Source organism: Cryptomeria japonica, chromosome 3 (genome assembly GCF_030272615.1).
Source record: "Cryptomeria japonica chromosome 3, Sugi_1.0, whole genome shotgun sequence".
Taxonomy (NCBI): domain Eukaryota; kingdom Viridiplantae; phylum Streptophyta; class Pinopsida; order Cupressales; family Cupressaceae; genus Cryptomeria; species Cryptomeria japonica.
In genome coordinates, this window is record NC_081407.1 from 797,665,715 (window position 1) to 797,692,905 (window position 27,191).

Here is a 27,191-nt window from a genome sequence, read left to right on the forward strand (position 1 = left end):
TAATGGCATCCCTAATAAGTATCTCTGCCCTATCAACCGATTTGTTAGAGAGAATTATAGCTCCTTGAGCATGCTTTGCCCTCTTTGAAGAACCATTGAGCTGATTTAAGATATATATGTTCTTGTACCCGCCCCTATACCCAAATCAGCAACTTAGATATAAATAAATATATATACCAACCCATAAATAAATATATATACCCAACCCATACCAAATCAGCTGATTTAATATTTTTTGGAAACCTCTATCAGTGTTTGCAATATTCTTAGGTTAATTGTAAGCTATATGGAGTTTAGGATCTATTATTTTTGAAAGGTTTGAGGGAGTCTTGGAGCTTGGTCAAAAGTGATAAAATTATGAAAAATAGCATGCTCCTTGAAGGTCCACATTGTTTCAAAGGGCTTTAAATTGTTCTTCGTTGTGGGAACTTCGCCCCTTGACCTTGCCCATATCACAAAAGGGAGTGTGTCAAGCGTTGCTGTCGAACCTTATGAGGGGCTCCTCAACCCTATTGGCGGTACTTTGCCTAAATCCCTGTGAGGAGCACTACCCCTTAGGGCAATGCACTCAAACCATTGCCCCTTGACCATGCTAGGTATTGGCACCCTAAATATATGATTTCAATTCATGTTTTCTCTATATTTCTATGGTATTAAAATGCCTTGAGATTAAGGTTTTTCTTATCTTTTTTCTTACATTTTTTTTTTAGTTTTTTGATAATACGATTTTTTCTTAGTTTTTCTTAAAAATCCTTTTGTCATTTTTTTCCTCAAAAGACTTTTGCTGCTATGGATTTCACCAAGGATTTGTTGTGGAGTGTGATGCTTTAGGAAATGGTATAGGAGCAACACTCATGTAGGAAGGTAGGCCATTGCTTTTGGAACTCATCAATTAAAAGGTAAGAATTAACTCAGACCCATTTATGAGAAAGAAATGCTAGCTTCCTCATGTAGTGAAACAGTGGAGGCCAAATCTGATGGGTAGACATTTCAAAGCTAAGATAGATCGTGATAACCTAAAATATTTTTTGGATCAAATGTTATGTTCCGAAGAGAAGCAAAAATGGTCACTAAGATGTTTGATTATGACTTTGAAGTTGTCTATTAGAAAGGGAACGCGAATATTGTGATTGATTGGACTATCTAGGAAGGATGCGAAGAGACTTTATATTTCAATATTACAAGTAGATTGGGTTGAAGTAGCCAAGGTAGAGTGGTAGAATGCTGTTGCTACAAGGAATCTCATTCAATAGGTGCAAATTTTAGTAGTTCAAATAAGTTTTGTGGTATAAAGAGAGATTGTACCTATGCAAGAATTCCTCCATCAAACACAAGATTCTTGAAGAGCTCCATGGTTCTACAATTGGGGGATTATTTGAGATTTTTGAAGACATCATCGAATCAAGTAGGATTTCTTTTTGGAAGGTCTTAAAGGCGATGTTCAAAAATTTGTGGTAGAATTTTTGGTATGCCAATGAATAAAGGGGAGATAGTGAAGACACCTAGTTATTCTACCTAATGATGGGAAGAGCTCTCCTTGTATTTTTGTTATAGGCCTTTGAAGATCTAAAGGTAAGACTGTCACCATGGCAGTGTTGGTTTGACTCACCAAATATGCCAATTATATTCCATGATCCCATCCTTTTACAACATGTATAGTAGCAAAAGCATTTACGAAGAACATACAAAAATTACATGGTAACCCAAGGTTTATTATTAGTGATCATGATACTATCTTTACTAGTATTCAATTGACTTGTAGCTTTTCATACCATCCATCAATTAGATGGGCAAATTGAGGTTGTCAATAAGTGCTTGGAAGGGTATCTATGTTTTTGCACTTTAGATAAGTAGTCTTAATGGGTGGATTGGCTACCACTAGTAGAATGGTGGTATAACACTTCTTTCAATAGTTCTTAAAAAATGTCCCCATTCATGGAAATAAATGGATACCATCCATCACATTATACCATTGAAGGTGACACCAAGAAAGAACAATATAGCTCATCAACAATAGGTACTTGTAAGACTCAAGGAGAATTTGGCCATGGCACAGAGTAGAATGAGACATTAGACTCGGCAACACAATATTGAAAGGAGTTTTGAAGTAGGCGATTGGCTTTTCATGAGGATGGAACCTTATAAGCAAATTTGCTTAAAGAAACAAACAAAGAATAACAACTTGTCACCAAAATATTATGGTCCACACCTGATTATGCAGAAAATAGGCAATGTAGCCTACAAGCTTGGGTTACCTCCAATAATAAGAATACATATAGTTTTCCATTTTTTCTATTTAAAAAAGGTGATTGGTTGATAGATCCCTACACAGACAGTATTATCTAAGTTAGATGAAGGAGGAAGAATCATCATGGATGTATATCTATTTTCTAGTCATGCACAAAGAAGTTGAGAATGAGGACAGTCACCAAGTATCTCATATAGTGGAAGTATTTTCTAGATGAATATGCCACATGGGAAGATGAATGTTTCATAAAAGCATCCACAATTGATCGACACTCAGAACAATGCTTCTTTGAAGAGGAAGGGCATGCTACACCCTCAATCCTATAGTGTGCATAAGGTTATGTTAAGTTGGCTTGTGGCTGGTTAATTATCATCATATTGCAATTTGTGTTTTCCTTGGTGACTTTTGGAGGTTTTCTCCCTCAAATTGACTTATTATTCTCAAGCATTATCAAGCATTTGCAGTACATTTCCTTGTTAATGCAATTCTTTTCATTACAATTAAGATGGTCATTGCCCAATTATACATCTCATCTATATGCTGATTTTGCTCAAAACTCTGTTTGATCAATTGCTGAAATTGCCCTTGTACCTCATCTAGATCAAACTAATTCCTGATTCATTAGCATCCTTACACGAAATAAGAATAACATATCTAGAAACCAACTTCTCTATTAAAAGCAATTTATCTTTTTGATTAAAATTCCAATGAAGAATGGTTCATTCCATTAATGTAAAATTTTTGCTTGTTTTTTACTCATTTTTAGAACATCGACCTACTTAAGTTTCTCAACAATCTTCTCATAGGATGGAAGGACATCCATTATGCATTTTTCGATATCATCCACTTTTTGAAGAACTTTCTATTCTTTTTGTTATTAATTTGTAGAAGTTCTCCAATGTCTTGAGCTTTGCTGACAAATATGGTTTTTCCATAATCAACCAGGTGATCTAGTTGTTTCTGATCCTTGGTTATAGTTTGAGGTATAAATAGGGTTGCCTTGGAGAAGGTTGTAGGAGATGAGTTATGTATTCTTGAAGCTGTGCTATCTCAGGCACCAAAGCTGCCTTGTTTTCTCCATCTTTTTCCAATATTTCGTTGGCATTTTTTCAATCAAAGTACAACCACTTAATATTACTTTGCTTGTTCATAGGCCATAAATTGTTTTCTGAAAGCTGAAAATCAGCAACTTGCACATCTTGAACACCTTTATTTGAAGGAGGAAGAATTCTTTTGCCAATTATATTTACCTCCTCATTTGTCTTTTACATTTCTTTATCTTCTTCTGTTTCATCAAATTGGATACAACAGCCAAATTAAGATATTGTGTAATCACTATTCTCCTTTTTCTAACCAAATATGCTTTTCCATTTAAAGCATCTGTGCTAGCCCTTGTAGTTTTTACTTCCACGAGTGTTATTCTTCTTTATGTTGAACTAGTGGAATAGAAGAAGTATGAACAAGATATTTAATGAATGTAGGAACAACCTTTGGCTGAATTAGAATTGGGGATGAATGAATCAAGGTTTTCCTATGGTAATTTGCAGGAGCACTTAGTTGAATTAATTGATGTGCTTCTCGCCTTTTGTTTAGCTAAACTTCAATTTTCTGGGTTTTGAAATTTCCACAACGTTACATAAGATTTTAATTTTCTTTTTCTGATCTTTAATATTGATGGTTGCTTCTTCTATAGTAGGTATTTCATTCTTTTCTAGAATACCCTTTCTTTGATTTGAAAGCCTTGACCACTTTCCTCTTGGAATCACCATTGTTTGCTACGTTAATTCCCTCCCCAAAAATTCTTTTGATCTATTACAAACAACATTTTTCCTCCAATCTTTTGAAATGCTGTCTCTAATGGTCCAATTGATAGGGGACAAAGTTTGCATATCCGCTCATGATCAAACAAAACTAGGAGATAAAATGTCTTCTTCTTAATCAAATGAATCCAACTATACCTATTTTGAAGTTAAAACCCTCAGCTGATCCAAGTTCATGTGATTGTGTTTTCTTCTTCAAGCTTCATACTAATGCAATTTGCCTAGATGTTGTCAATGTCAATTACATGGTCATATTTGACTCCAAGCCTTTGAACCACCACATCTTTAGAATCAAAACACGTGCTTTTATGATGAAATTTGAGGTTGAAGTGAGAAAGTTCAACGCCCATACTTATTGCATCAATGGTACTGGCACTGGCACACCTATAGAACTCAATTGGTATAGGAAAGTTGGTTGGCTCCCAACTTATGCTTTTTCTTGTAATATCCATGAGAAACTGATAAGTGCTTGCAATATTCATCAAAATGATTTGGTCACTCTATTGATGAGGTAGCTTGTATCAATGAGAGTCAAAACCACAAATCCTAATATAAGTAAAGGTGGGAAATTGGAAAAACCAATCAGCTTACTCTTGAATAACCTTCTTGGCTTTTTTAAGAAATACTAGCATGATTCTCATTCTTCAAATCTTTGATTGTCAGCATCAGGAAAGCAACATTAATTTTTTTGTGGTGCTTCATGCTCTCTCTCTATTCCAATTGTGGATAGTTCCTGAAAAAATGACCATCTAGCCAAACTTTTTCTAACCCAGTGAATGTTTGAGCTTGAAACAATGAATATACCAAGTATGATACCATGTGCAGAGATTCGGTCTCAAAGAAATTCATTAATTTGGTGTGAATGCAATTGCTAATAGGATGGCTCCAAACAATATTGTCTCTTCCCCTCATAGATGAGGCTAAAGGGATAGAAGTTTAGAACATTCGGTTTTTAGAAGTTCATCTTACAACATGTCTTGTCACCTTGTTCAGCATTGTTATCATTAATCTGAGCTCTTCTTTGAAATCATTCCAGTACAGGAACTAGGCAAACCATGAAGGGCCTTTGGATTCATTCAACCTTTTTCATGCTTGCTCCTTTTGGTAATCTTGCAAGTTATTATTATACCATTCTTGATTTTCCTCCAAGTCAATTAATTGAGTTTTGTTGAAGGGCTGCAACCCCAACAACAAATCAAAAGTATCTGCATCTAAGTTGTATATTACTTGTTTATCTGTAGACATGGTCTGCCTTCTCCTTGATTCATGGTGCTGAGCAATTGCTTTACCTATTGCAATGACTGAATGGTGACTGGAAACAAGGCCAGCTTGAATCAAACCTCTCTCCATCAATTTGGTAGTCAAATCACTTCCTGGTTTTATTCTTTTTTCTATCTTCAAACCTACGATGTTAATATGTCCAAGAAGATTGTCTACAATTTTATTTGAGGTATTTGACAACACCATCTTGGGCTCCAACAAACCTTCATGTAACATCATTGCTGAAAAAGAGTCTTCTTCAATGCCCAAGTTTCTGAAGGATACAAACTAAACAAGAAGCCTGCTGAAACAACATTCTGTAGTAGAAGAATTGAATGTAATGACAATAATAAATGAGTAAAATATGAAGAACAAGAAGATTTTGATGCTGAAAACTCTTAACCAACAGCTGCAAGCTTAATATATCTTTACTGAGGCATTTAGACTTACTCTTGTAACTTCTGTTAATCAGAGCAGAATGTCTGCCTGCTGCAATGAATATTAGAAACAGAGTTGATTGTGAATCTGAATAAATGACAACTCCATATACAGGCATCTTTAACTCTGCGCCTTACTTTTTTTTCAGTTTAGCTGATTCATCTTACACTTTTGCATGGCTGACTCAGTTTTAGAGGAGAATTTCAGGAATATCAGCGCCATTTTTAAAAAGGCAAACCCCTTTGAAATCTGCAACAAGTTTCTGGTTACGATTCACTGGATGAAATAATAACTTTATCACCAGCAAAATTTAGAGGAGAATGTTTTATAAAAGCACTAACTTTTCACTTTTTCTGGGGCATGATTCACTTATTCACATCACAAGTTTATGGCATGGTTTCATGCTGGCAATACCATCTGAGTTTTGCATTTTGTTTTAATTAAAATATTCTATTGTTGGGCTTGATTTATTGCTTAATAACCATCCTAAAATGTGCATTGTAACTTTGATCAATCATTTTATTGTTTGGATACAATTTTCTTAGTCAAATTGTCACCTATCCTAGCTGAGTGCAATTTACTCCATGGAAGAAAATTGGTGTGGTTTATTTATCATTGTTAGTTGATTTGTGTGCTTTGTTTTCTTTTACCTCTTGAAACTTTTAAAAGTTTATCTTTTATTTTTGGGCATAAATCATAAATCTCATTGCCATGTCTTGGGCGCAATTTCAAGCTTGCAATGTGACCTCAATCTTTTGATCACTTTAAACCTCAAATGTCAAGGAAGTTTTATTAAATATTTTGCCACCTTACTTGCTTCTTGGTGGAATTATGTATTGGCAACTCCAATTGAAAAGAGTGTCTCCTTGACTCAGAATCAGATCACTTAAACCTTCATAGATGTTCACTTAAACATTTGCCACTCTTGAACCTTGGATGTTGATCTCTTATGATTTTGCCACTTGAAAAAGTGCACTCAAGGAGATTTTTGTTGACAATTCCCTGAAAAAATTATTTCTTGTGGATTTCTTTTAGTCATCTGCCAATTGATTAATTTTCAACTCTTAAGTTTTTGGTACCTTACATCAGGAATTTATTTGTCTTTAACTCAATAATGAGATCACAAGCAATTTTCAAAATTTGTTAGTTCAAATTATTTGATCACGACAGGACAACTCTGCCACTTGCTTGAAAACATGATTATTGATTTAGACTTGACATGCAAATGATGATGAATTGATGATAAAAGCAAACACGTTTTGGAGAGTTACAACATCCTGTAGAAGCAGAAATGGGCAACATTTCTCCATTTGATTAAGATAATTTTCAGATAACTTATTACATCGTACATTAATACATAGTTCAACTTCAAAGTTGAAACCTAAAAATTAATTACAATCTACTTTGTACAATGTCAACCTGCAAATTAAAATGTAGCAAAAAATGGAGGCAGCCAATGATTCTCACTAACTACAGCATGCTAGGGGGTTGCATATTGTGATAAGAAGCTCCTTGAGGGTCCATCGTGCATGTAACTTGATCCATTTGGTCATGATCTATCTTGATGTCTCTCAAGACAAAAAAAGTTGTCCTCATAAAAAGTGGCTTGACCTTATCATTTGCGATGCATTTGGAATTTGAATGGATCCCATCAATGTCAATTGACAGATCTTCCTCAATGACACTTGATATCATCAAATTGAATGCATACACTAGTAACAGAGACAAATACGTATAAAAATTTACATTTGCAAAATGAGACAAACAAAAAGTTAGAATTTAGAAGTACAACTACAAGCTTTTCTTATCCCAATTTGGTTTTAGTTTAAAGCAAATTTTGTGAAAAACACTGAACAATTCATCCATTGTTGAGTTAAATGGTTCTGTTTCTTGGAATACATGTGTCCAAACACACTCCAAGGATTCTCACAAGATGATGAGTTGCATGGCTGGTTCAAAATACCATTGCCATCCATTGAAGGTTTAGGGCTTCCTTGCCAAAAAATTCCAACCGTTGGGCTAAAAGACACAAATTTTATCAAGATTCTATCATTTATGCTTTAGTTGAGAAATTTTTAAAATGTTTTACAATTATTTGGTGGTAGTGTTGCCTTCTATGATGGAAACAATGGGGAAAGAACCCCTTGATTGCATGTATATGCATAAATTTAAAATTTTCCATAGTTACACATAGATCCTTTGGACTATGGAACCTTTTCTCCATGCATTTGAAGAGGCCCTTTCTAGCCTTTGCATTATTTCAAAATGAGGCACTCTAGAACAATGATAGATCTATATAGTATCTAATATTGTGGAGCCCGGAGGGTTCTAGTTTGGTTCTCTTTTCTTTAGGAACAAGAATATACACGTGGCAACCAAAGATTCTTAGATGGCTTAAATCTGGTTTATTTCTTGTAAGGGCTTCTTCAGGTGTTATATTCTCTAGGATTGAATGAGGGCATTTGTTTTGAATGTACACAGCTGTATTTGAGGCTTCAGCCCAAAATGAGATATGTAGATTTTGATCATGCATCATGGCTTTAGCAGCTTCGATGATGGTTCTGTTTTTTCTTTCTGCAACTCTATTTTGTTGAAGATTATAAGGTACAATACACTCCCTCTTAATCCCAACAGAAATGTAGTTTGATTTTCCACTATCTGATCTTAGAGTCTTTATTTTCTTCCCAATTTGATTTTCCACTAGGGCCTTAAATTCTTTAAATTTCAATAACACTTCATTTGATTCTTTGAGTTTTATGAAATAGATCCAAGTTTTCTTAGAGAAATCATCGACAAATATCACGTAATACAAGAATCCCCCTAGTGATGGTAATGACATTGGACCGCACAAATCAGTGTGGACAAGTTCTAGTACAACTTTTGATTTGTGTTCACTTGGAGGAAAGGACCCTTTTGAGTTCTTCCCTAGAGCACATCCTTTACAAGTTCCAACATGATTAGATTTTAGATTGGGTAATCCTGTGGTAATTTTTCCTATAGAAGGTAGGGCACTAAATCGAAGATGTCCTAATCTTCTATGCCAAATTTCATTAGAGTTTGATACTACATGATTTAGTGCTTGTTTTTGAGTATTACATAATTTGTATAAACTACCATCTCTAGATCCTATAGGAATAGCATTCTTTATGTTAGAGTTTTTATGCCAGAGTAGAACTTTATCTTCATGGAAGGTGACACGATATCCTTGATCAGCTAGTCCTGAAATAGAGACCAAATTCCTTTTGATACGTGGTACAAAGAGAACATCTTTCAATTGTAATGTAACTCCTGTTCTTAATTGAATTGAGCAGGTCCCAATTCCTTTCATTGGATAGGTAGAATTGTCTCCTATTGTAACTTCTTTAGTTGAGTGGCCTTCAAAGGTTTCAAATTGATCTCTAAAACTGGTTATGTGTCGAGATGCTTCACTGTCGATTATCCACATATGTTTGTTTGAGTTTAGTTTGCTTGATAAGGCTAAGAAAAATAGAGGATTCTCTACTTCCTTGACTTCAGCTATGGTTGCTTGAGTTTTCTTTCTTTCTGGGCAGAACCTGTGAGTGTGTCCAAATTTATCACACTTTTAGCATTGAATCTTGGAGAAGTCTTTGCTTTTGTGATTATTTCCTCTCTTCCGTTTGAGCTTCCTTTTCTTCCCTTTGTTGCTTTTGTTAGCATGTAGTGCTTGAATTTCTCCCCCTTTGTTTGGACCCAATCCTCTTGTGATTAGTCGACATTCTTCTTGAGTACAATCATTCTTGAGTTGATCGAATTTTGGTAGTGTCGGACGAGCACTAATGCCTTGAATAAAGGATTCCCAACTGGATGGTAATCCCTTAAGTGCCATTAGAGATAGCTCCATATCATCTATATTAATCCCAATAGTTGACAATTGGTCTTTTAATTCTGAAATCCTCATGAAATAGGATGTGATTGTTTCTCCTTTGTTCATGTAGATATGCATTAATTGCTGTTTTAAAGTGAGCAATCTGCTTGCATTATTTATTTCATATGAGTTTTGAATAGTCTTGAACATATCATAAGCTGTAGTGAGTTTTGAATGGTCTTGAACATATCATGGGAGAATGTGATCTTTAACAGCATCAATTATGATTTTCTTAGGCTCGTCTTCGGGCATCTTAGTATCTTCTTCTATGTATGCATCTAGTTCGAGTTCTTGAAGAATTGCTGTTATTCGAATTCTCCATGAGACGAAGTTGGATGCGCCTTCGAGTCTATCCTCCACTCTAACACTGTTCACCATGATTGATTTTCCTTTGATTCTGAGTACAAGTCTGAATTTTTTTTTTTGGAAAAGAGGTGTCACTAATTTATTATTTCTCTACCAACGTGGCTCTGATACCATGCTAAGGAATTTAGATCAGAGATAGAGAATACAATAGTCTGGTAATATGTAGTGAGGATAGACTTTAATAAGATCACTGCAATGAATATGTTTTACCTCCGATGTGTATATATGTATATAACTCTAACTATTAATCTTCTATGATAATATCGACAGCTTGCTGGTTCGTGAAACTGCCACAGTTATTGGTTTTGGTTCACAGCAAGTGTCGATGCTTATAAATAAAAGGATGAAGAGTCATGTCCACATAGGGGCATGACTTCTACGTGGCTTATGCCACGTAGAGTCATGACCCTACGGGGACATGACCCTTCGTTCAATGTCGTTATACATTACTTGCTTCAATCCGAATGAAGCTATATCCTTAACAAATTGATGGATATTTTTAGTGGTGGTTAAGAGAGATTATTTGTGTGGCTGTTCTGTGTGTGTATGAAGTTTATCATTCTTCTGTATGATGCAGTGACTGAGGGTTAAGTATTGGATTCTTTTGACTAGCTGAGTTGGGCATCGGGTTTTTGAAAATGGCAACGGGACTGTGTTTGTTTTGGGTTTCTTGAAAGTTTTTACAAAACAGTGTTTGTATCTAGTTTAAAAAATACATGAGTGTATTGGTGCTGTAATTTGAGATTATGTAGTGAGAGCAGTTTGAGAAAAATTCGAACTGGATGTGTGGTGTGTGTTGGTAAATGCCTTCATCTTCAGTATACAGCGTGTTGAAAATTCAGATTCAATTTAAAGATAGTGTTTGAAAGAGTGTCACTGAGTTGGGAATATGGGATTTTCTGCTCACACAGAATTATGAGGGTGAGGTGTTCTGTTTCAGGATAAACTATTTCTGAATTTCTTTTTGAGGTTGGTGCCTCAGTGAACTGAAGTTGGTGCTTCAGCATTCTGAGAGTTGGTGCTCCTGTATGCGAGTAGATGCTCCCCTTTTTGTAAACTTGGGTTGGTGCCCATTCTTCATTAATGGAAGTTATTTGTGCTGTGTTTTTTTTTACCCGAGAGGGTTTTCCACGAGATAAATCTTGTGCTGTCTCTATGAATGTTCTGTCTATCAAATTCTTGAGTTTTTTATTGCTTTGAAATACCGATTCACACCCCCCTCCCCCCTCTCGGTATTTCTGAGTTGTTTTTCACTTTGAAAGTGAAGGGAGGATGAAAAGACTAGATATTGCTGATTGCCATTCTGAAGAATGACCCTAAGGTTGTCTATATATATGGCATTATCTTGACAAAATATGGGTCATCTTTATAGCAAAAAAAAGATGACTGAGGAAAAACGAAGGATCTACCATGAAACACAGTGCATACATCTGCGCCAAACAACGTATTTTACTAATTCAAACTTGCCTTCACACTCATAGTGTCTCTGATATGGGAAAATGGCATGAAGAATCCATTCATGCACCACAATTGTTTGCATGCATCTCAAATTTGGAAAGTGTGCTTCAGCCTGAGACCAGACAACACTACAATATGATAATTTATACTGAAGATGCTTCCCTCTTGACATATTGACATAGGATGGAGCTAAACGAAATGGAGACGAGAAGAAAAAATACAATCTCAGCTTATTTAATAGTGCTTCTTTGCACAAACATCACCTGACAGATGCATAATTATCCCGTTTGTAGCTTGAATCTCTACACAACACAATATTTGGAGTACAAAGTGACCATTTTTTTATAACACATTCCAGACGCAATGATATCAAATTAAAGTGATGGAGTACAAAGATTTTAGCGGGTGGAGGAAATAATTGCAATCCATCAGCCTCAAGAAGGTCTCCAATTGGCCATTTGCTAGAAACAACACTTATCTTAGTCATGAAAGGAGATTGGGAAACACTTAGCTTTGCTAAAAAAATTGCTGTACCATTATTAAATATCTTAAAAGTTCAAAGCTGTCTCTTTTATCAGCTTTGCTTTGCTTCCTTAATGCAACTTTTAATTTCCAGTCTATCAAACTATTCTTGAGGCACCCCTTGATGATGACAAGAGGATCCCTTTTGATCCCCAGATGCTGACAATTCAGGGATTTCACTAGGTTGAAAGGAAGAAATTTTCTCCATTTACAAATGATCGTGTAGGAGAATGGATGAGCACCTTGCTTTTGCAAGACCTTGATTGCCTTTAGCAGCTTCATCAAAATTGAACTTTAAGAAGCCTTGAGAGGAATCCATTGGCTTGCAGGACATTTTTTTATTTTTCTTGATCACCCCATAAATTAGTAATAATGTGTTTTACTCAATGTAATACATTTGTATGTACTTATTTAACTTTAAAGTGGATTAGTGCAGAATGATGGAACAATTGTCCCTGGTGGTTGCTTCTAAAGTTGCATTGGGTAGTTCTCTAGTTCCAGCAAATTAAAATCCACAACATCACATAATAATAAATATATATCTCCCTTTGATTTTGTGTATTCTGAGTTTAATGCAGAAAAGTGTAATGTGTATTGTGATAAATGTTGTGAATAAAAATTTGTCATTCCTGACTATTCCATTATGTTGTTCTAGGACCACCCTTGGTTCTTAAGCTAAATGTCATAAAAATTGTGATCAATTCGGAAGCTAAATTATTTATCTTTTGAGTGGTTATGATAGATATTCTCTCAAGTTCTTCCATCCCTTTTTTCAAATTTTATTATTTAGTAGTGTATATATTCATATTGGCAAGGTTTTGGTTTGAACCATTGTATTCAATGAAAGCTATATTAATTCATATATAAAAATTTAATCCTTCTTAATTTTGGTTTTAACCGTCATTTTTATTGTACTACAATTTTAAAAGACTTCTGTTTCTAACTTTTGATGCAAAATTTATATGCATGAACAGTCCAATCTACCCATTTAGGGGAATGCACTCAAAATAATGTCCTTGACTGGTGTGGTGGAGATCAGTTTCACATTGCTAATATAATAATCTAATCTCAAGTCTTTGAATAATTTGATATATGTACAAGGTAGGCTTGTCAACTTATTAAAAAAATATTGTTGGAACATGTGGCATCTAAGTCTGTAATTCAGACTTTGAAAATTAGTCATTGAAACATTGGAGACATGGGCAGCATCGTTCGTTCTATTTGAGATATATTTTCTAAATACGAAAATTGCCTTTTTCCTTCTAAAGTCCGTTTCTTTTATTTTTTATTTTTTGAGTTTCTTCAAATAAAATTAACATTCATTTTTCTTTTCATTATTGCCATTGGAAGGCATAAATATGTTTTTTGTTTAATGGTGGTTCACGTATTAATTTTTTTCTGATGGTTTACGATCTTGTCAGGCATGCGAACTCCATGTTGATTTAAGTGCTTGGGAGAATGACAAACACCGAGAGAATTAGAGGGAAAGTGCTTGAACGTACCGACTTGAACTTATCCCTATATTTTTCTTGTTGCATAACTGGTGAATCTTTAGGAAATATATTGTTTGGATTCTTGAGCTATCTTGGTATGTACTGGGCATAACCATGATTAGCTTTGTATTTAGTGCCCTTGACTAATTAAGGTATATAGGTATTGCAATCTATTATTAAGTTAATTTTAATTTATTCAACCGATCTTCTTTCAAGCATACATGGAGAGTTGAGTACAACATTGAATTGGTGTTTCCGCTTATCATACTTTTATTGCACTTTTGAGACTATGCAAGGTTTCTAAATACTCCTTAGTGCCAACTTGAGTCATATGAAATATGTTAGTTAGTCAAGGTGAGGCGATGGTCAAATGACAAATACATAAATGTTTGGTAAGTATGAATAGTCTTTGGAATAGACTCTCCAATGCTTGCACAATAATGGTCACCATCAAATACACAAATGTTTGGTAAGTATGAATAGTTTTTGGAATAGAATCTCCAATGCTTGCACAATGATATTGTGGATGATTCCAAACTCTTTATGGTCTCTTTGGCTTTGTCAAGCACACATTTATTTGCTTGGGGATTTTTCTAAACAACATTTTCATGCAAATGATGGTTCCTTCCTTAAACCATTTTTCAATTGCAACATTGCTCCTTGTTGATGATGCAGTCCTCCTCTCTCATGCTTGTGACAACTTGTAGAGATAACTTGATGCCCTGTTTGAATTTTCTAACTTCTACAGCTTGTGCTCAAGCTTTGTAAAACTAAGGTGGTCATCTTCAATACCACCAAGAATGCTCTTTCCAAGACTCATTTCTTCACAAAAGGGGATCAATGGATATCACTTCTTAAACTTATTTGGGAGTCCATTAAGTAGACGGAGATGCCTAAATAGATATTACAATAATAGATTGCAATACCTATATACCTTACTTGTTTTCTGTTTGAGTGTACATAGGTACCTAAAAACAAATATACCACCTTATTCACACCTATATACCACTCTTGTCACTTGAATAAAAATAAGTACCTAAATAGATGTACACTTTACAAAGACGAGTGACATACCACCTTTGTTTTTTTGTTTTGTTTTCTGTTTGAGTTTGTTTTGCAAAAGAAGACAGAGATGCCTAAATAGATATTACAATAATCTTAATTGCAGCAATGAAAGTAAAACAAATAACTCTTTAAATCGCAATTTTTAGGAATACCCATAACAAGCAAAAATTTCAGAACTGAAAGTACAATATATCGTCAAAGTTTTTGATACCCAGATCATCAAAATACATTTTAATCAAAGGGCCGACATATCCATTTGCTGCAACTACAAAATGAACTCAATATTGAATGAATCAGCAAATTGGCACTTTCCAAACTTGGATGCCACTTCCAAAATCTCCTCCAAAGGCCATGCAGTGATAGTCTTTCTGTCAATACCCCCAAACCCTGAAAAGCACACAGAAAATACTGAGAGGGGGATGGGGGTGGGGTGCATCGGTATTTTAAACCTTTTTAAAAAGGAACCACATAAAACATAGAATAGCAAACAGCAAAACACAAACTCCAAATATTTCTTGTGGTAAACCCTTTCGGGTAAAAAACCACGGCACACAAAAGAGTTTTATTAACTGAAAATGGGCACCAACCCAGATTACAAATGAGCACCAACTTACAAAGAGCATCGACTCCTAAAGAGCACAAACTCTTCTCGAGGCACCAACTCCAATTCTCTTAAGGCACCAACCCCAAATTTGAGCACCAATTCACAGACTCTGAAAATGCACTTGAATCTTAGACAAACTTTGACAAATGATCTTCAAACCTTTTATTTCTGCACATACACCTATAGCAGTGATAAAATAAACTCTAAATGTTCATTGAGCTTCAGACTTCATCTGTCATACTGGAACAACATACAATCTGTCATTCGAGATTTGTCCTTACTGCTGTAGCTTGTTGACTTTTTATTAGCAGCAATAAGCTAACAACTTCTTTATAACGCAGCAATGAAATCGATCAAACACAAATCCTTACTCCTTCAAAACAAAGAAGCATTAATCGTTTGAGGAATTTATTGGCAAAACAAAAGTATTAAGATTTTTTGAAAAAATCAGAAAAAAAAACGTGAAAAAATTGGGAAAAAATCGGAAATATTATATTATTATTTTTATTATATTAATATAATAAAAAAATTAACAATTTTATTTTTATAATAAAATAATATAATATTATACTCGCCACGGACTCGGCAAACCAAAAATTTGGACTCGGACTCGTGAAAGACTCGGCAAGGACTCGGCAAAAAAAAAAAACCGTAGTTTTACAAAAAAACATAAAGAAATTAATGCATTTAGAGAACATAAGAGCCATAATTGAAACATCACACATGTCACATACTCATAGTTTCAAACTTTCAACTCTAAAATGTATAATACCAAGATTTCTTCAATGCTAATTATGCTTTTATATGGAGCCTAATCAGACTCAGAGGTTAAATTTTCCCTACTTCCATCGGCGCAATTTCCCCCTATATTTTTCGACGGGGGTTTGGGGGCAACGCCCCCAAGTTGGGGTCAAGGGGCATCGCCGAAGGATCTTGAAATTTGACTAAGTCTAGAAAATTGAAGAATCCTCCAAAAACTAGATTTTGCATTATAACTCTTGGAGGTCCGAAACCACTCTCAAACATCCTGACAGTATATATGGAATATAACTTAAAGTCTGGGATGTCATCCTGATCTTCAAATGCCCTGAAATTTGGCTAAGTCTGGAATGTCTTCCTGATCCTGAAATCTGACTAAGTCTGGAAAATTGAAGAATCCTCCAAAAACTAGATTTTGCATTATAACTCCTGGAGGTTCGAAACCACTCTCAAACATCCTGACAGTATATATGGAATATAACTTAAAGTATAAGAAAGAAGAAAGATAAAAGGGAATGTCACTTATACTTCAATTTTTTCACATGTTAAACTCAATTTTAAAGCTTGCATGACATTTTTTTTGGGTTGCGTGAGTCCATCTGAAAGACTCGCGAGTCCATGCAAAAGACTCGCGCGAGTCCTTGCAAAAGACTCGCGAGTCTTTCAGATGGACTCGCTAGGACTCGCCTCGCGAGTCCTTGCGCGAGTCCTTGCAAAAGACTCGCGAGTCTTTCAGATGGACTCGCTAGGACTCGCCTCGCGAGTCCTTGGCGAGTCGACTCGTGGCTCCCATGGACTCGCGAGTCCGTGGCGAGTCCACGAGTTTTAAAACTATGATTAATATAATAAAAAAATCAACAATTTTATTTTTATAATATTATATAATTACAATAGTATTAATATAATGATATTTTCATACTTTAATCATTATAATTTTACAGTATAATAATTATAATGTAATAATAATATATTAATATTATAATAGTATATTAAGACCATAATAATAAAATAATTATTTTATTATTATGGTATTAATCTAGGTTGCCGGTTCAGGTTCGAAGAACCGGTGAGCCTGTACGGCAAAATTTTGAAAAGGGGTTTGGGTTCGTTTGGGTTTGTTAGTACAAAAACATGTAAATTATATATTTATGCAGCCTATAAGCATGAATTATGATTAGCATGTCACATATCATAATATAAACAACAAAACCAACATAAACTTGTAATCATAACATCATGATCATACCATAACAGCATCATATACATCAAGTTTAATATCAAAGTGATAAAATATTCAAGTATCATTGTTTCAACTATCAACAATTTAAAGTTTGATCATCAAATGGATTCTCTAATTCATCATCCTCATTCTCCGCCTCCTCATCATTGACATTGACATTAGATGAATCAATGCCAATGCCACTTGCACTTGCACTTGCACTTTGCTCGCTATTTGAGTCATCAAATGCAACAAGCTGAGAAGTGAAATCATCCAAATCAGTATGTTTTGGCTCTATATCCCACATCTTCGTTTCCCCTTGCTTGTAGTCATGTTGCTTGTGTGAAATGAGCCAAGTTAATGTTTTAAAACTCACTTTTAGGGTCATATTTTGATTTTTTATGTGGTGGAATTAAAAAAAAAAATTGCCAAAAAAAAATCCATTTTTGGGTTGTCAGAACCCTGGGTTCAGCCTGGTTCGAACCAGGCTTGTGAATCATGAACCCTGTCCGAACCACAGGCGAACAGGACCCGAACCCCAGACCAGTACCAGGGGTCTAGGGCGCCGAACCCGATAACTCAGGTATTAATATATTATTATATTTTTTTTATTGATATTAATATAATAAATATTGTTTTGATTGTTATAAATATATTTTTATATTCATGTACTATTATAATATTAATGTTAATAATATAATAATATATTAATATAATGATATATTAATATTACAGTGATTATACTGTTATAGTGTATTATAATATTATAATTATAATGTAATAATAATATATTAATATAAAATAATATTAATATGTTATTATTATATTATAATTATTATACTATAATATATTATAGAATTATAACGATTATATTAGTATCAAAATTAAAAAGATTGATGGTAGGTACAAATCAAATTGCCGAAGTGCAAATCAAATTGCGAAAACAGATTGATTGCATTGTCGAGGGCATTCCGCAGGTGGGTGGAACCGTGGAAGAGTTGGTGCGGCTCAACAACAGTTGTCATTATCGAGGGCAGTGGAAGAAATTCATGAAGACTCGTTTAGGGTTTTTCACGGGCCCAACACGAACCAGATCTTCAAATCGACCTAGAATCATTGGGTCAAAGGTGTTGGTCAACGATTATTTCGATTTTTTCCCGATTTATGCTTCATTGCTTCAAAGTGATGAAATATTAGACCAACCCCCTAAGTGATGCAACAACCAATGCACTTCTTTCCAAACAAAATCGTCAATATTCACTCAACGCACATAGGAGTTCTCAAGTTCTGAATAGCCCCCTTATTCACAACTACACTCAACTCTTGTTGCTCAACTGTGATGTCAATCACTTTCTATTCTTCAACGGGTGTGGATAATATATGCAGATCATATCCTTCTTATGCCGTTCAACTCCAGGTAACTCTAGGATGGTTCTCAAAAACAAATCAAGATGGGATGCACCAAACTCAATAAGCTTTCCGTGCCAAAAATATCTATGACTGAAGAAATTTCTACACTCAACAATCCCGTTCAAAATCAAACTCATTCCAACACTAAGGTTGGCGCTTAAGTAGCAAAGCCACACTTTCAACAATGGAGCAACCGACAACCCACGATAATCTGCTACGTATCAAAAACGTTTTTCTTTCAATTCATGTTCAAAGACGACCTCCACTTCATCCACATCACAGTCAATACTTCAAAAGAACTTCACCCTTGAAAAGGCAAATCAATTCTACCACTTATGAACACAATACCGGTGAACATAAAGGCAATTGAGTGCATGTGTCAAATGACACATATATACCAAGCATGGCCTTTAAAAAAATGTATATCACCATGTAAGAAGAAAACCGTCTGAACACTGCCACAACAGAAAAAAAATAAAATTAATTTCGATGACATAGAGGATGCTAAAAATAGTTCTTATGAACCATTGGTAAGAAAAGAAAATGCTCAACCCCTTTTTTATGTGTTCAACGTGTGTTGACTGCCTAACTGCATAAGGATAATGCTTGACCCATGGATGATGTGTCAATCTGACATGGCATTACAAAAAGGCAAGCAAGCAGCCAGCTTAAATTAACACCCAAGAAGCTGAAACAGACAGGCAAGTAGCCGAAACAGACAAGCAAGTAGCTGAAGCAAGCAGACAAGTAGCTCAACCAGGTAGGCTAGCAACCGAGCAGCTCAACCAAGTAGCCAAGTAGCTCAAACAAATAATTGCTAGACAAGTAGCTCAACCAGGTAGGCAGGTAGCTCAAGCAGCTCAACCAAGCAGCCAAGTAGCTCAAACATATAATTGCTAGACAACCTTGATCATCATACTTTGACATTAATGACAAAATATCCCACAATCTCCCCCTTTGTCATTGGTGGCGACTCCATTTGAAAGCAAACTGAAACAAAAACTTCTCTGAAATAAAGTTGCTCCCTCTAACTTGCAACTCCTCTTTTGACATCAATGACTGAAACCAACCCACAAAACTGAATTTGGGTTGAAAGAATGTAACAATGAAAACTCCCTCGGAGTCTAATCAACAAATCAATGATGGAATGGAATCACTCCCAACTTCTTCCTCAAGCATTAAACAATATCCCTTGGCAAAGGCTTAGTGAACAAAGCTGCAATCTGCTCTTTAGTAGAAACATATTCCAACTTCACTTCTTGATTTCTAACTTGTTCTCTCAGAAAATGATACTTAATAGGAATATGTTTAGTCTTGGAGTGCATAACTGGATTTTTAGAGATATTGATAGCATTTGTGTTGTCACAAAAGATATATATCGGATGATAATACTCCACCTTAATGTCCTTTAGTGTTTGCTTCATCCATAAAACTTGTGTACATCAAGCACTGCAATGTACTCCGCTTCAAAGAAGTAGAAGCCTGCTTTTTACTTAACCATGAAACAAGATAACCACCTAGAAAGAATGCACCTCCACTTGTGCTCTTTCTATCATCAACTGAGCCACCCCAATCTGCATCTATATACGCTGCAAGTGTAAAATCATTACCTTTGAGATACCATAACCCATAATCCATAGAACCCTTAAGATACTTATGTTAAGTTTGGATCAAAATTATATAGGTAGAAGTACATAAGTAAAATTTCTCTGATTTGAATTAATCTGAAGCAATGTATTGATAATTTTAAGATATCAATTCCTTTCTCTATCGCCAGATTTTCTCCAATTGGATTGGTTAGATTGCTTGAGTTTGCTGATTGAATGTATACAATGTATAATCCTCAGAGATCAACGCAATTGTACAACTATATATTATACGCACGAATTTCACATAGATAATATGTAAGTGCACAACATGTATTACATGAACCACACAACAAATGCATCATTTGGTTTCATACGTATCACCACGACATATCATTCATCGGCCATATCCTAAAGCTCTCGATCGAGGGAACTAAATACTCGACCATGATAAATGAAAAGACATGACCTCACATGAATTAACACAACAATACACGGAGGGGTGCGATTAGTTTAGAAGCCTGAAAGACAGTCATTCTTAACCATTTGTTAAGGAAATAAACTAAATAATATATGCACATGTAAAAGACATCGTAGTTATAAGTCGATGTTAATTAGGAAATAAATAAACTATTAATAATAGTTAAGATATCAGCTAGGGGAAAGATATCTCCTGCTGCTATAACATCAACACTCCCTTTTAGCTAGGGAGGTATCTTTCCAAATATCTATGTCATGGAGTCTCTCAACATGATACCCACAATGGCTACACCCATTTGTGGAAGAAGGTTCATCATGGAGTCACTCAACATGACGTCCACCATGGCTACTCCCTTGTGTGGAAAGGAATATGTGCACAAGTGCCCATCACGGAGTTGCTCAACGTGATGTCATCATGGAGTCACTCAACATGACGTCCACCATGGCTACTCCCATGTGTGGAAAAACACAAGTACAAAGGATTCATCACGGAGTCTCTCAACGTGATGTTGTCATGGAGTCGCTCAACATGACATCCACCATGGCTACTCCCAAAAGGTGGAAAGAACCACATCTCTGTCTCAGAGATGGACAAGGGCTTTCACGTCAAATTTCTCTATCGTAGAGAAAAAATGCATTAACAAGGGCTTTCACCTCAAATTTCTCCGTCTCAGAGAAAAATGCATTAACAAGGGCTTTCACCTCAAATTTCTCTGTCTCAGAGAAAAATGCATTAACAGATAACACAAATTACTGATGCTAAGCCTCCCTCTTAGCAAGGGCTTCAAGTACTAGTATCAACCTCCTGACCTTCTCATCCAAGGTTGCTTATGTTGGTTTGTTAGACTCCCTCTGAATGTTAATTCCTCCTCTTCGAAGAAGCTGATCGACTTTAGAATAAGAAACCTTCTGAATCAACTTTAGAGCTTGGCTCCTTCTGAGATGTCCCCATGGCAATTTCCGCAGTAGAAACAAGTTGTGTAGGTCTTAATTTGCAATCTTGAGCAAAGTGACCATACTTGTCACACCTGAAACATTGAATGTGAGAGAAATCCTTCTTCTTCTTCGGATCTGGGGTAGAATTTGATTCTTTGTCTCTATTCCTTTTTCTTCTTTTGCCTCTTTCTCTAGAAGTATGTGTAGCAAGAACTTGATTTCCTACATCATGATGGTTTCGCCCAATTCCTCTTGCTGCCAACCTGGACTCTTCTTGAATATAATCATTTCGAAGACGATCAAACTTGGGCAACTTAGATCTCCCACTAATGCTTTGGATGAAGGGCTCCCAAGATTGGGGAAGACCATTTAGTGCCAACATAACAAGATCTCTGTCTACAATTATGTCCCCAATAGCGCTCAACTGATCTCTCAAATCAACAATCTTCATAAAGAATGAGATGACTGAATCTTCTTTATCCATTTTTACATGGTGAAGTTGTTGTCTTAAAGCAAGGGCTGTGATGGTGTTGATCTCATACATGCCTTTTAGAGTATCAAACATTTCTTTAGTTGACTTCGACTTGGAGATGATTGGTACTAGGTGATTCATCACAGAGTCTATCAAGATCTTCCTAGCTTTCGTGCCATTCTTATTCCATTGTATTTTCTTAGTCTCATCGGAAGGCTCAGGCACTTCTTTCTCGACGAACTAGAGAATATAGTTTTCTTCTAATGCAATTAGAACTCTAAACTTCCAAGAGGTGAAGTTAGAGGCACCATCAAGTCTGTCTTTGACCTTGAGTCCATTCACCATTCTTGATGCTAAGATAGATGTCCTAAGGAGAAAAGAAGAGTATTTTGGTGTTTAACTAATTCTGATCACGATCTTTTCTTAAGCTTGTTCTGATACTATGTTAAGTTTGGATCAAAATTAAATAGGCAGAAGTACAAAATTAAAATTTCTTTGATTTCAATTAATCTGAAGCAATGTATTGATAATTTTAAGATATCAATTCCGTTCTCTATTGCTAGATTTTCTCCAATTGGATCGGTTAGATTGCTTGAGTTTGCTGATTGAATGTATACAACGTATAATTCTCAGAGATCAACACAATTGTACAGCTATATATTATATGCTTGAATTTTGCATAGATAATATGTAATCGCACACCATGTATTACATTAACCACACAACAGATGTATCAATTGGTTTCATATGTATCACCACGACATATCATTGATTGACCATATCCTAAAGCTCTCGATCGAATCCTAAAGCTCTCGATCGAGGGAACTAAATACCCGACCACGGTAAATGAAAAGACATGACCTCACATGAATTAACACAACAATACACGGAGGGGTGCGATTAGTTTAGAAGTCTGAAAGACAGTCATCCTTAACCATTTGTTAAGGAAATAAACTAAATAATATATACACACGTAAAAGGCATTGCAGATATAAGCCGGCGATAATTAGGAAATAAATAAGCTATTAATAATATTTAAGATAGCAGCCAGGGGAAAGATATTTCCTGCTACTATAACATCAACAACTTAAAGATCCTTTTAACTCCATGAACATGAGTATCCTTAAGAGTAGCCTGAAATCTAGCAACATAACCAATAACTTGCATAATGTCAAGTCTAGTAGCTGTAACATACATTAAACTTCCTATCATAGACCTGTACAATGTTTGATTAGCATCTGGAGACTCATCATTTCTACTGAGTTTACATCCTGTCACCAGAGGAGTGCTTATTGGATTGCAATCCTCCATTTTAAACATTTTTTAGCATTTCTCTAATATACTTCGTTTGAGAAATTAAGATACCTTTATTTGATTGATGAATTTGTAAGCCAAGGAAGAATGACAACTCACCCAACATGAATATTTCAAACTCCATATTGGTAGCAAAAACTTGATACATCTTTTCACAATCACTACCAAAAATCAAATCATCAACATAAATTACAACAATCAGCATATGATTACCTTCTTATCGACATATAGATTTTTGTCCGCTATCCCTCTTTTGAAATCCTTGCTGTTGTAGGTAACTATCAAGTTTGTAATACCAAGCATGTGGGGCTTGTTTGAGACCATAAAGAGTCTTTTTCAGCTTGCAAACATAGTTCTAATTTTTTGGTAACACAAACCCATTTGACTGCTCTACATAAACTTCTTCATTCTTTTTACCATTCAGAAAAGAAGATTTAACATCCATTTGAAAGACTTTAAAACCTTTAAAAGAAACAAATGCTAAGAACATTCTAATTGCTTTTAAACTGCAACAGGAGCAAAAGTTTCATCGAAGTCAATACCTTCTACTTGTGTATAACCTTTGCACAAAGTCTTGCTTTGTTTCTTATCACTTGGAGGCCATCTTCATTCAACTTCTTGTTGTAGACCCACTTTGTACCTTTTGCATTCTTATCTTTGGGCCTTGGGACAAGTTCCCAAGTTTCACTCTTATGAATTTGATTAAGCTCCTCTTTCATGACTGGCATCTAGTATTTGTCTTCTGCTGCCTCAAAACTCTTAGGCTCAATCATGGACAACAAAGAGATGTTTTCATCTTCAAAGTAATTTACATTTCTTCTTGTACTTCTTGGTTTATCCTCTTGCAAAATCTGATTGATAGGGTGATTCTTTTGAACAAATTTGGATGAAGTCTTCAAAGATGTTCTGAATGTGGTCTGTCTTTGATCAATTGTAGGTGTATTTTCAGTAGTTACACCTGCTGTCCCAAGTTGAATATTTGAAGATGCATTAACTAGATGTGCATCTGCTGCCTTATCTTGAACACTTTCAGATGTATTTTCAGAATTTCGATCTGCTGTCCCTGCTTGTACATTTGAGGAAGATTGTTGAACAACACTTTCTACTTCATCTCCTTGAGAGCTATCATCATCATTTTGCAACTTATCACATGTGTTAAGGTTTTCATGAACTTTTACATTAGCACTTTCAACAATCTTGTGTAACCTTTTGTTAAAACATCTATAAGCTTTACTCCTTGAAGAGTATGCTAAGAAGATACCTTCATCAGCCCTTGGATCAAATTTTCCAAGATTGTATTCATCCCTTTTAATGTAACAAGGACTACCAAAAACTCTAAAATACTTTACCGAAGCAGCCTTACCTTTCCACAGTTCATATGGTGTTTTGTTATGCTTTTCTCTAATCAGCCCTCTATTTTGAATATAAACAGCAGTATGAACTGCCTCTTTCCAAAAAAGAATCATTTGCCTTGACTCATTCTGTAATGTTCCCTCTTTGAAATAGAATTTAGTAATAAATAATAATAATAAAATTTAAATATGTAAAATTAAATTAAATATAAAAGAATATAATTAAATATAATTAATTAAAATTTAAATAAGTTAATGAATGGTCAAAAGACATGGAAGGAGAAGTTGTGACTCCCTCAACATTGAGATATGAAAGGGAGAAGAGAACCTCATTTGAGAGGGGGATAATTTGGGAATGAGAAGTGCAGATCTGATTGTAAAAGGTTGTGTCCCTTTCAAAGGGAAGAAATAATGAAGAGTTCCACTCTTTCAAAGGGTGTGTCTCTTGCCAAAGGGCATACATGATGAAGAGGTGTGACCTCTTCCTCACATTGAGAGATATAAAGGAAAGGAATAAAAAACATCTAGTGACAGCAACATGGATCAGATCAAATCAGAACTGTTATTAAGTTACAGGCAGTAACATCCTTGTTCTTGGTGGTATGCATGGGGATGTGTTTAATACGTATGCTTAAGTTATGAAGCCCGATAATGTTCTTATTCAGAATAAATAGTAATATTAATATGGACTGCAATATGTATGACAGTCATACTTAATTTCATATAAATTCATAATGCATAAGAAATTACCGTAGTGTTCCAGGGAAACACGTTTCACCCCCTCAGGCCCAAGCCTGTCCCCGCGTCCCCCGAAGCCTATCCCCGCATCTCCCCGTCCCTAGCGACTGTGGAACAATGGAAATTAGTATACTTATAGTCTAAATCATGTTATTACTGTTAGTATTTAAGAAGATGGGAATGAGATGTTCCAAAGAGGGGCAGTCTAAATCCAAGCAATAGGTTAAGTCCCAAGATAGGGTGGGAATCAACGACCCGTAAGTCTTGAGGGTATAGACCCAAGATAGGTAAGGGCTTGGATCTATAAACTTTGAGGGAGCCTATCGTATTTTGTCTCTAAGTGCTTTGGTAACATACATAGACCCTTCTCCCTTAAAACTGAAGTAGTAGCAGGGTCTGATAACTATATTAAGAACTATGAATAATGAAATTAATCATCTAATGAGGAAAATAAATAAGCACTTGTTAATAACTAATAAGTTGAAGAATATCAATGACTGGCTTCATGATTAGTCTCTCAATCAATTTTAGTATATTGAAATAGATTAATTATGTTAATCAGGTAGGGGACATTACACATTCATCATGCTATGAGCCATTTCGTGAACTGATATATTTTTCCTCTCAACAACACCATTTTGTTGAGGTATCCTAGTAGCTGAGTACTATCTCTTTATACCATGTTTCTTACAAAAATTTATGAACTCATTAGATGTGAACTCTCCTCCATTGTTTTAACGTAAGCATTTGATTTTCAGCCCTTACTCATTTTCAACTAAGGCTTTAAAAGCCTTGAACTTTTCAAGTGCCTCTGAATTTACATTAAAAAGTGTAACCCAAGTTGTTCTTGAAAAGTCATCAATTAAGAGCATAAAATACTTCTCACCTTGCAAACTTGTGGTTCTTGTAGGCCCACACAAATCAGTATGAATCAGCTCAAGAGGTTTTGTGCATGAATGCTCCTTAGACTTGAAGCTCTTCCTTGTTTGTTTGCCATGTTGACATTCTTTAAAAACTGTGTTTGAAGGCTTAGTGAGTTGTGGCATGTCTCTAACAACTTCCTTTCTGCTGACCTGAACCAGACTATCAAAGTTCATGTGTCCCGACCTTCCGTGCCATAGCCAAGTTTCATCTAGCTGACTCAAACAACACTTTTCACTCTTGACATTATCAAGAATGTGCAAATTGTTAGCTGCCCTATTTGCATCAACAATATGTTTACCATCTTTACTAATTTCACAACAATCTGAATTGAAAATCAAACTATGTCCTTTATCAATGTTTGGTAAGTATGAATAGTTATCAAAATGAGTGAGTCTTTGGCAGTGGCCAATCCAAGATGCTCTCGATCTTCTCTTGATCATTTTTCACACCCTTAGAGCTGATTAGATTTCCCAAATGCAGAATTTTTGTTACAGCAAATTCACACTTTTTTTCTTTGGCAAACAAAGATTGGGCCTCTAGAATGCCCAATACCTCATCCAAGTGCCTCATGTGCCCTTTTCAAATCTTTTTGTATATGAAGATATCATCAAAGAATACTAAAAGAAATTTTCTAAGCTAGTGATTGAAGACTTGGTTCATTCAAGATTGGAATGTTGCAAGTGCGTTAGTCAAACCAAAAGGCATGACTAAGAACGCATAATGTCCAAAGTGACATTGGGATGCAGCTATTTGGATGTCTTCTCTATTTTTGATTTGGCGTTATCAAATCTTAAGTCTATTTGGAACAGTAGATTGCACCATGCAACTCATAGATGAGCTC

General features: G+C 35.3%; 1 protein-coding gene across 3 annotated transcripts in view; it reads left to right on the top strand.

Annotated features, from left to right (window-relative positions):
* The window catches only part of LOC131075829 (uncharacterized), an 83,856-nt gene that overhangs the window by 51,006 nt on the left and 5,659 nt on the right, over positions 1-27,191 (top strand). For 2 of the 3 annotated variants that reach the window (XM_058012729.2, XM_058012730.2), the window contains one exon: positions 13,420-13,496. The exons of the other annotated variant lie outside the window; for it this stretch is intronic. In XM_058012729.2, the coding sequence (XP_057868712.2) occupies positions 13,420-13,479 (60 nt within the window). In that variant the 3' untranslated portion in view covers positions 13,480-13,496. The remainder of the gene's footprint in view (positions 1-13,419; positions 13,497-27,191) is intronic. 3 annotated transcript variants of the gene reach the window in all.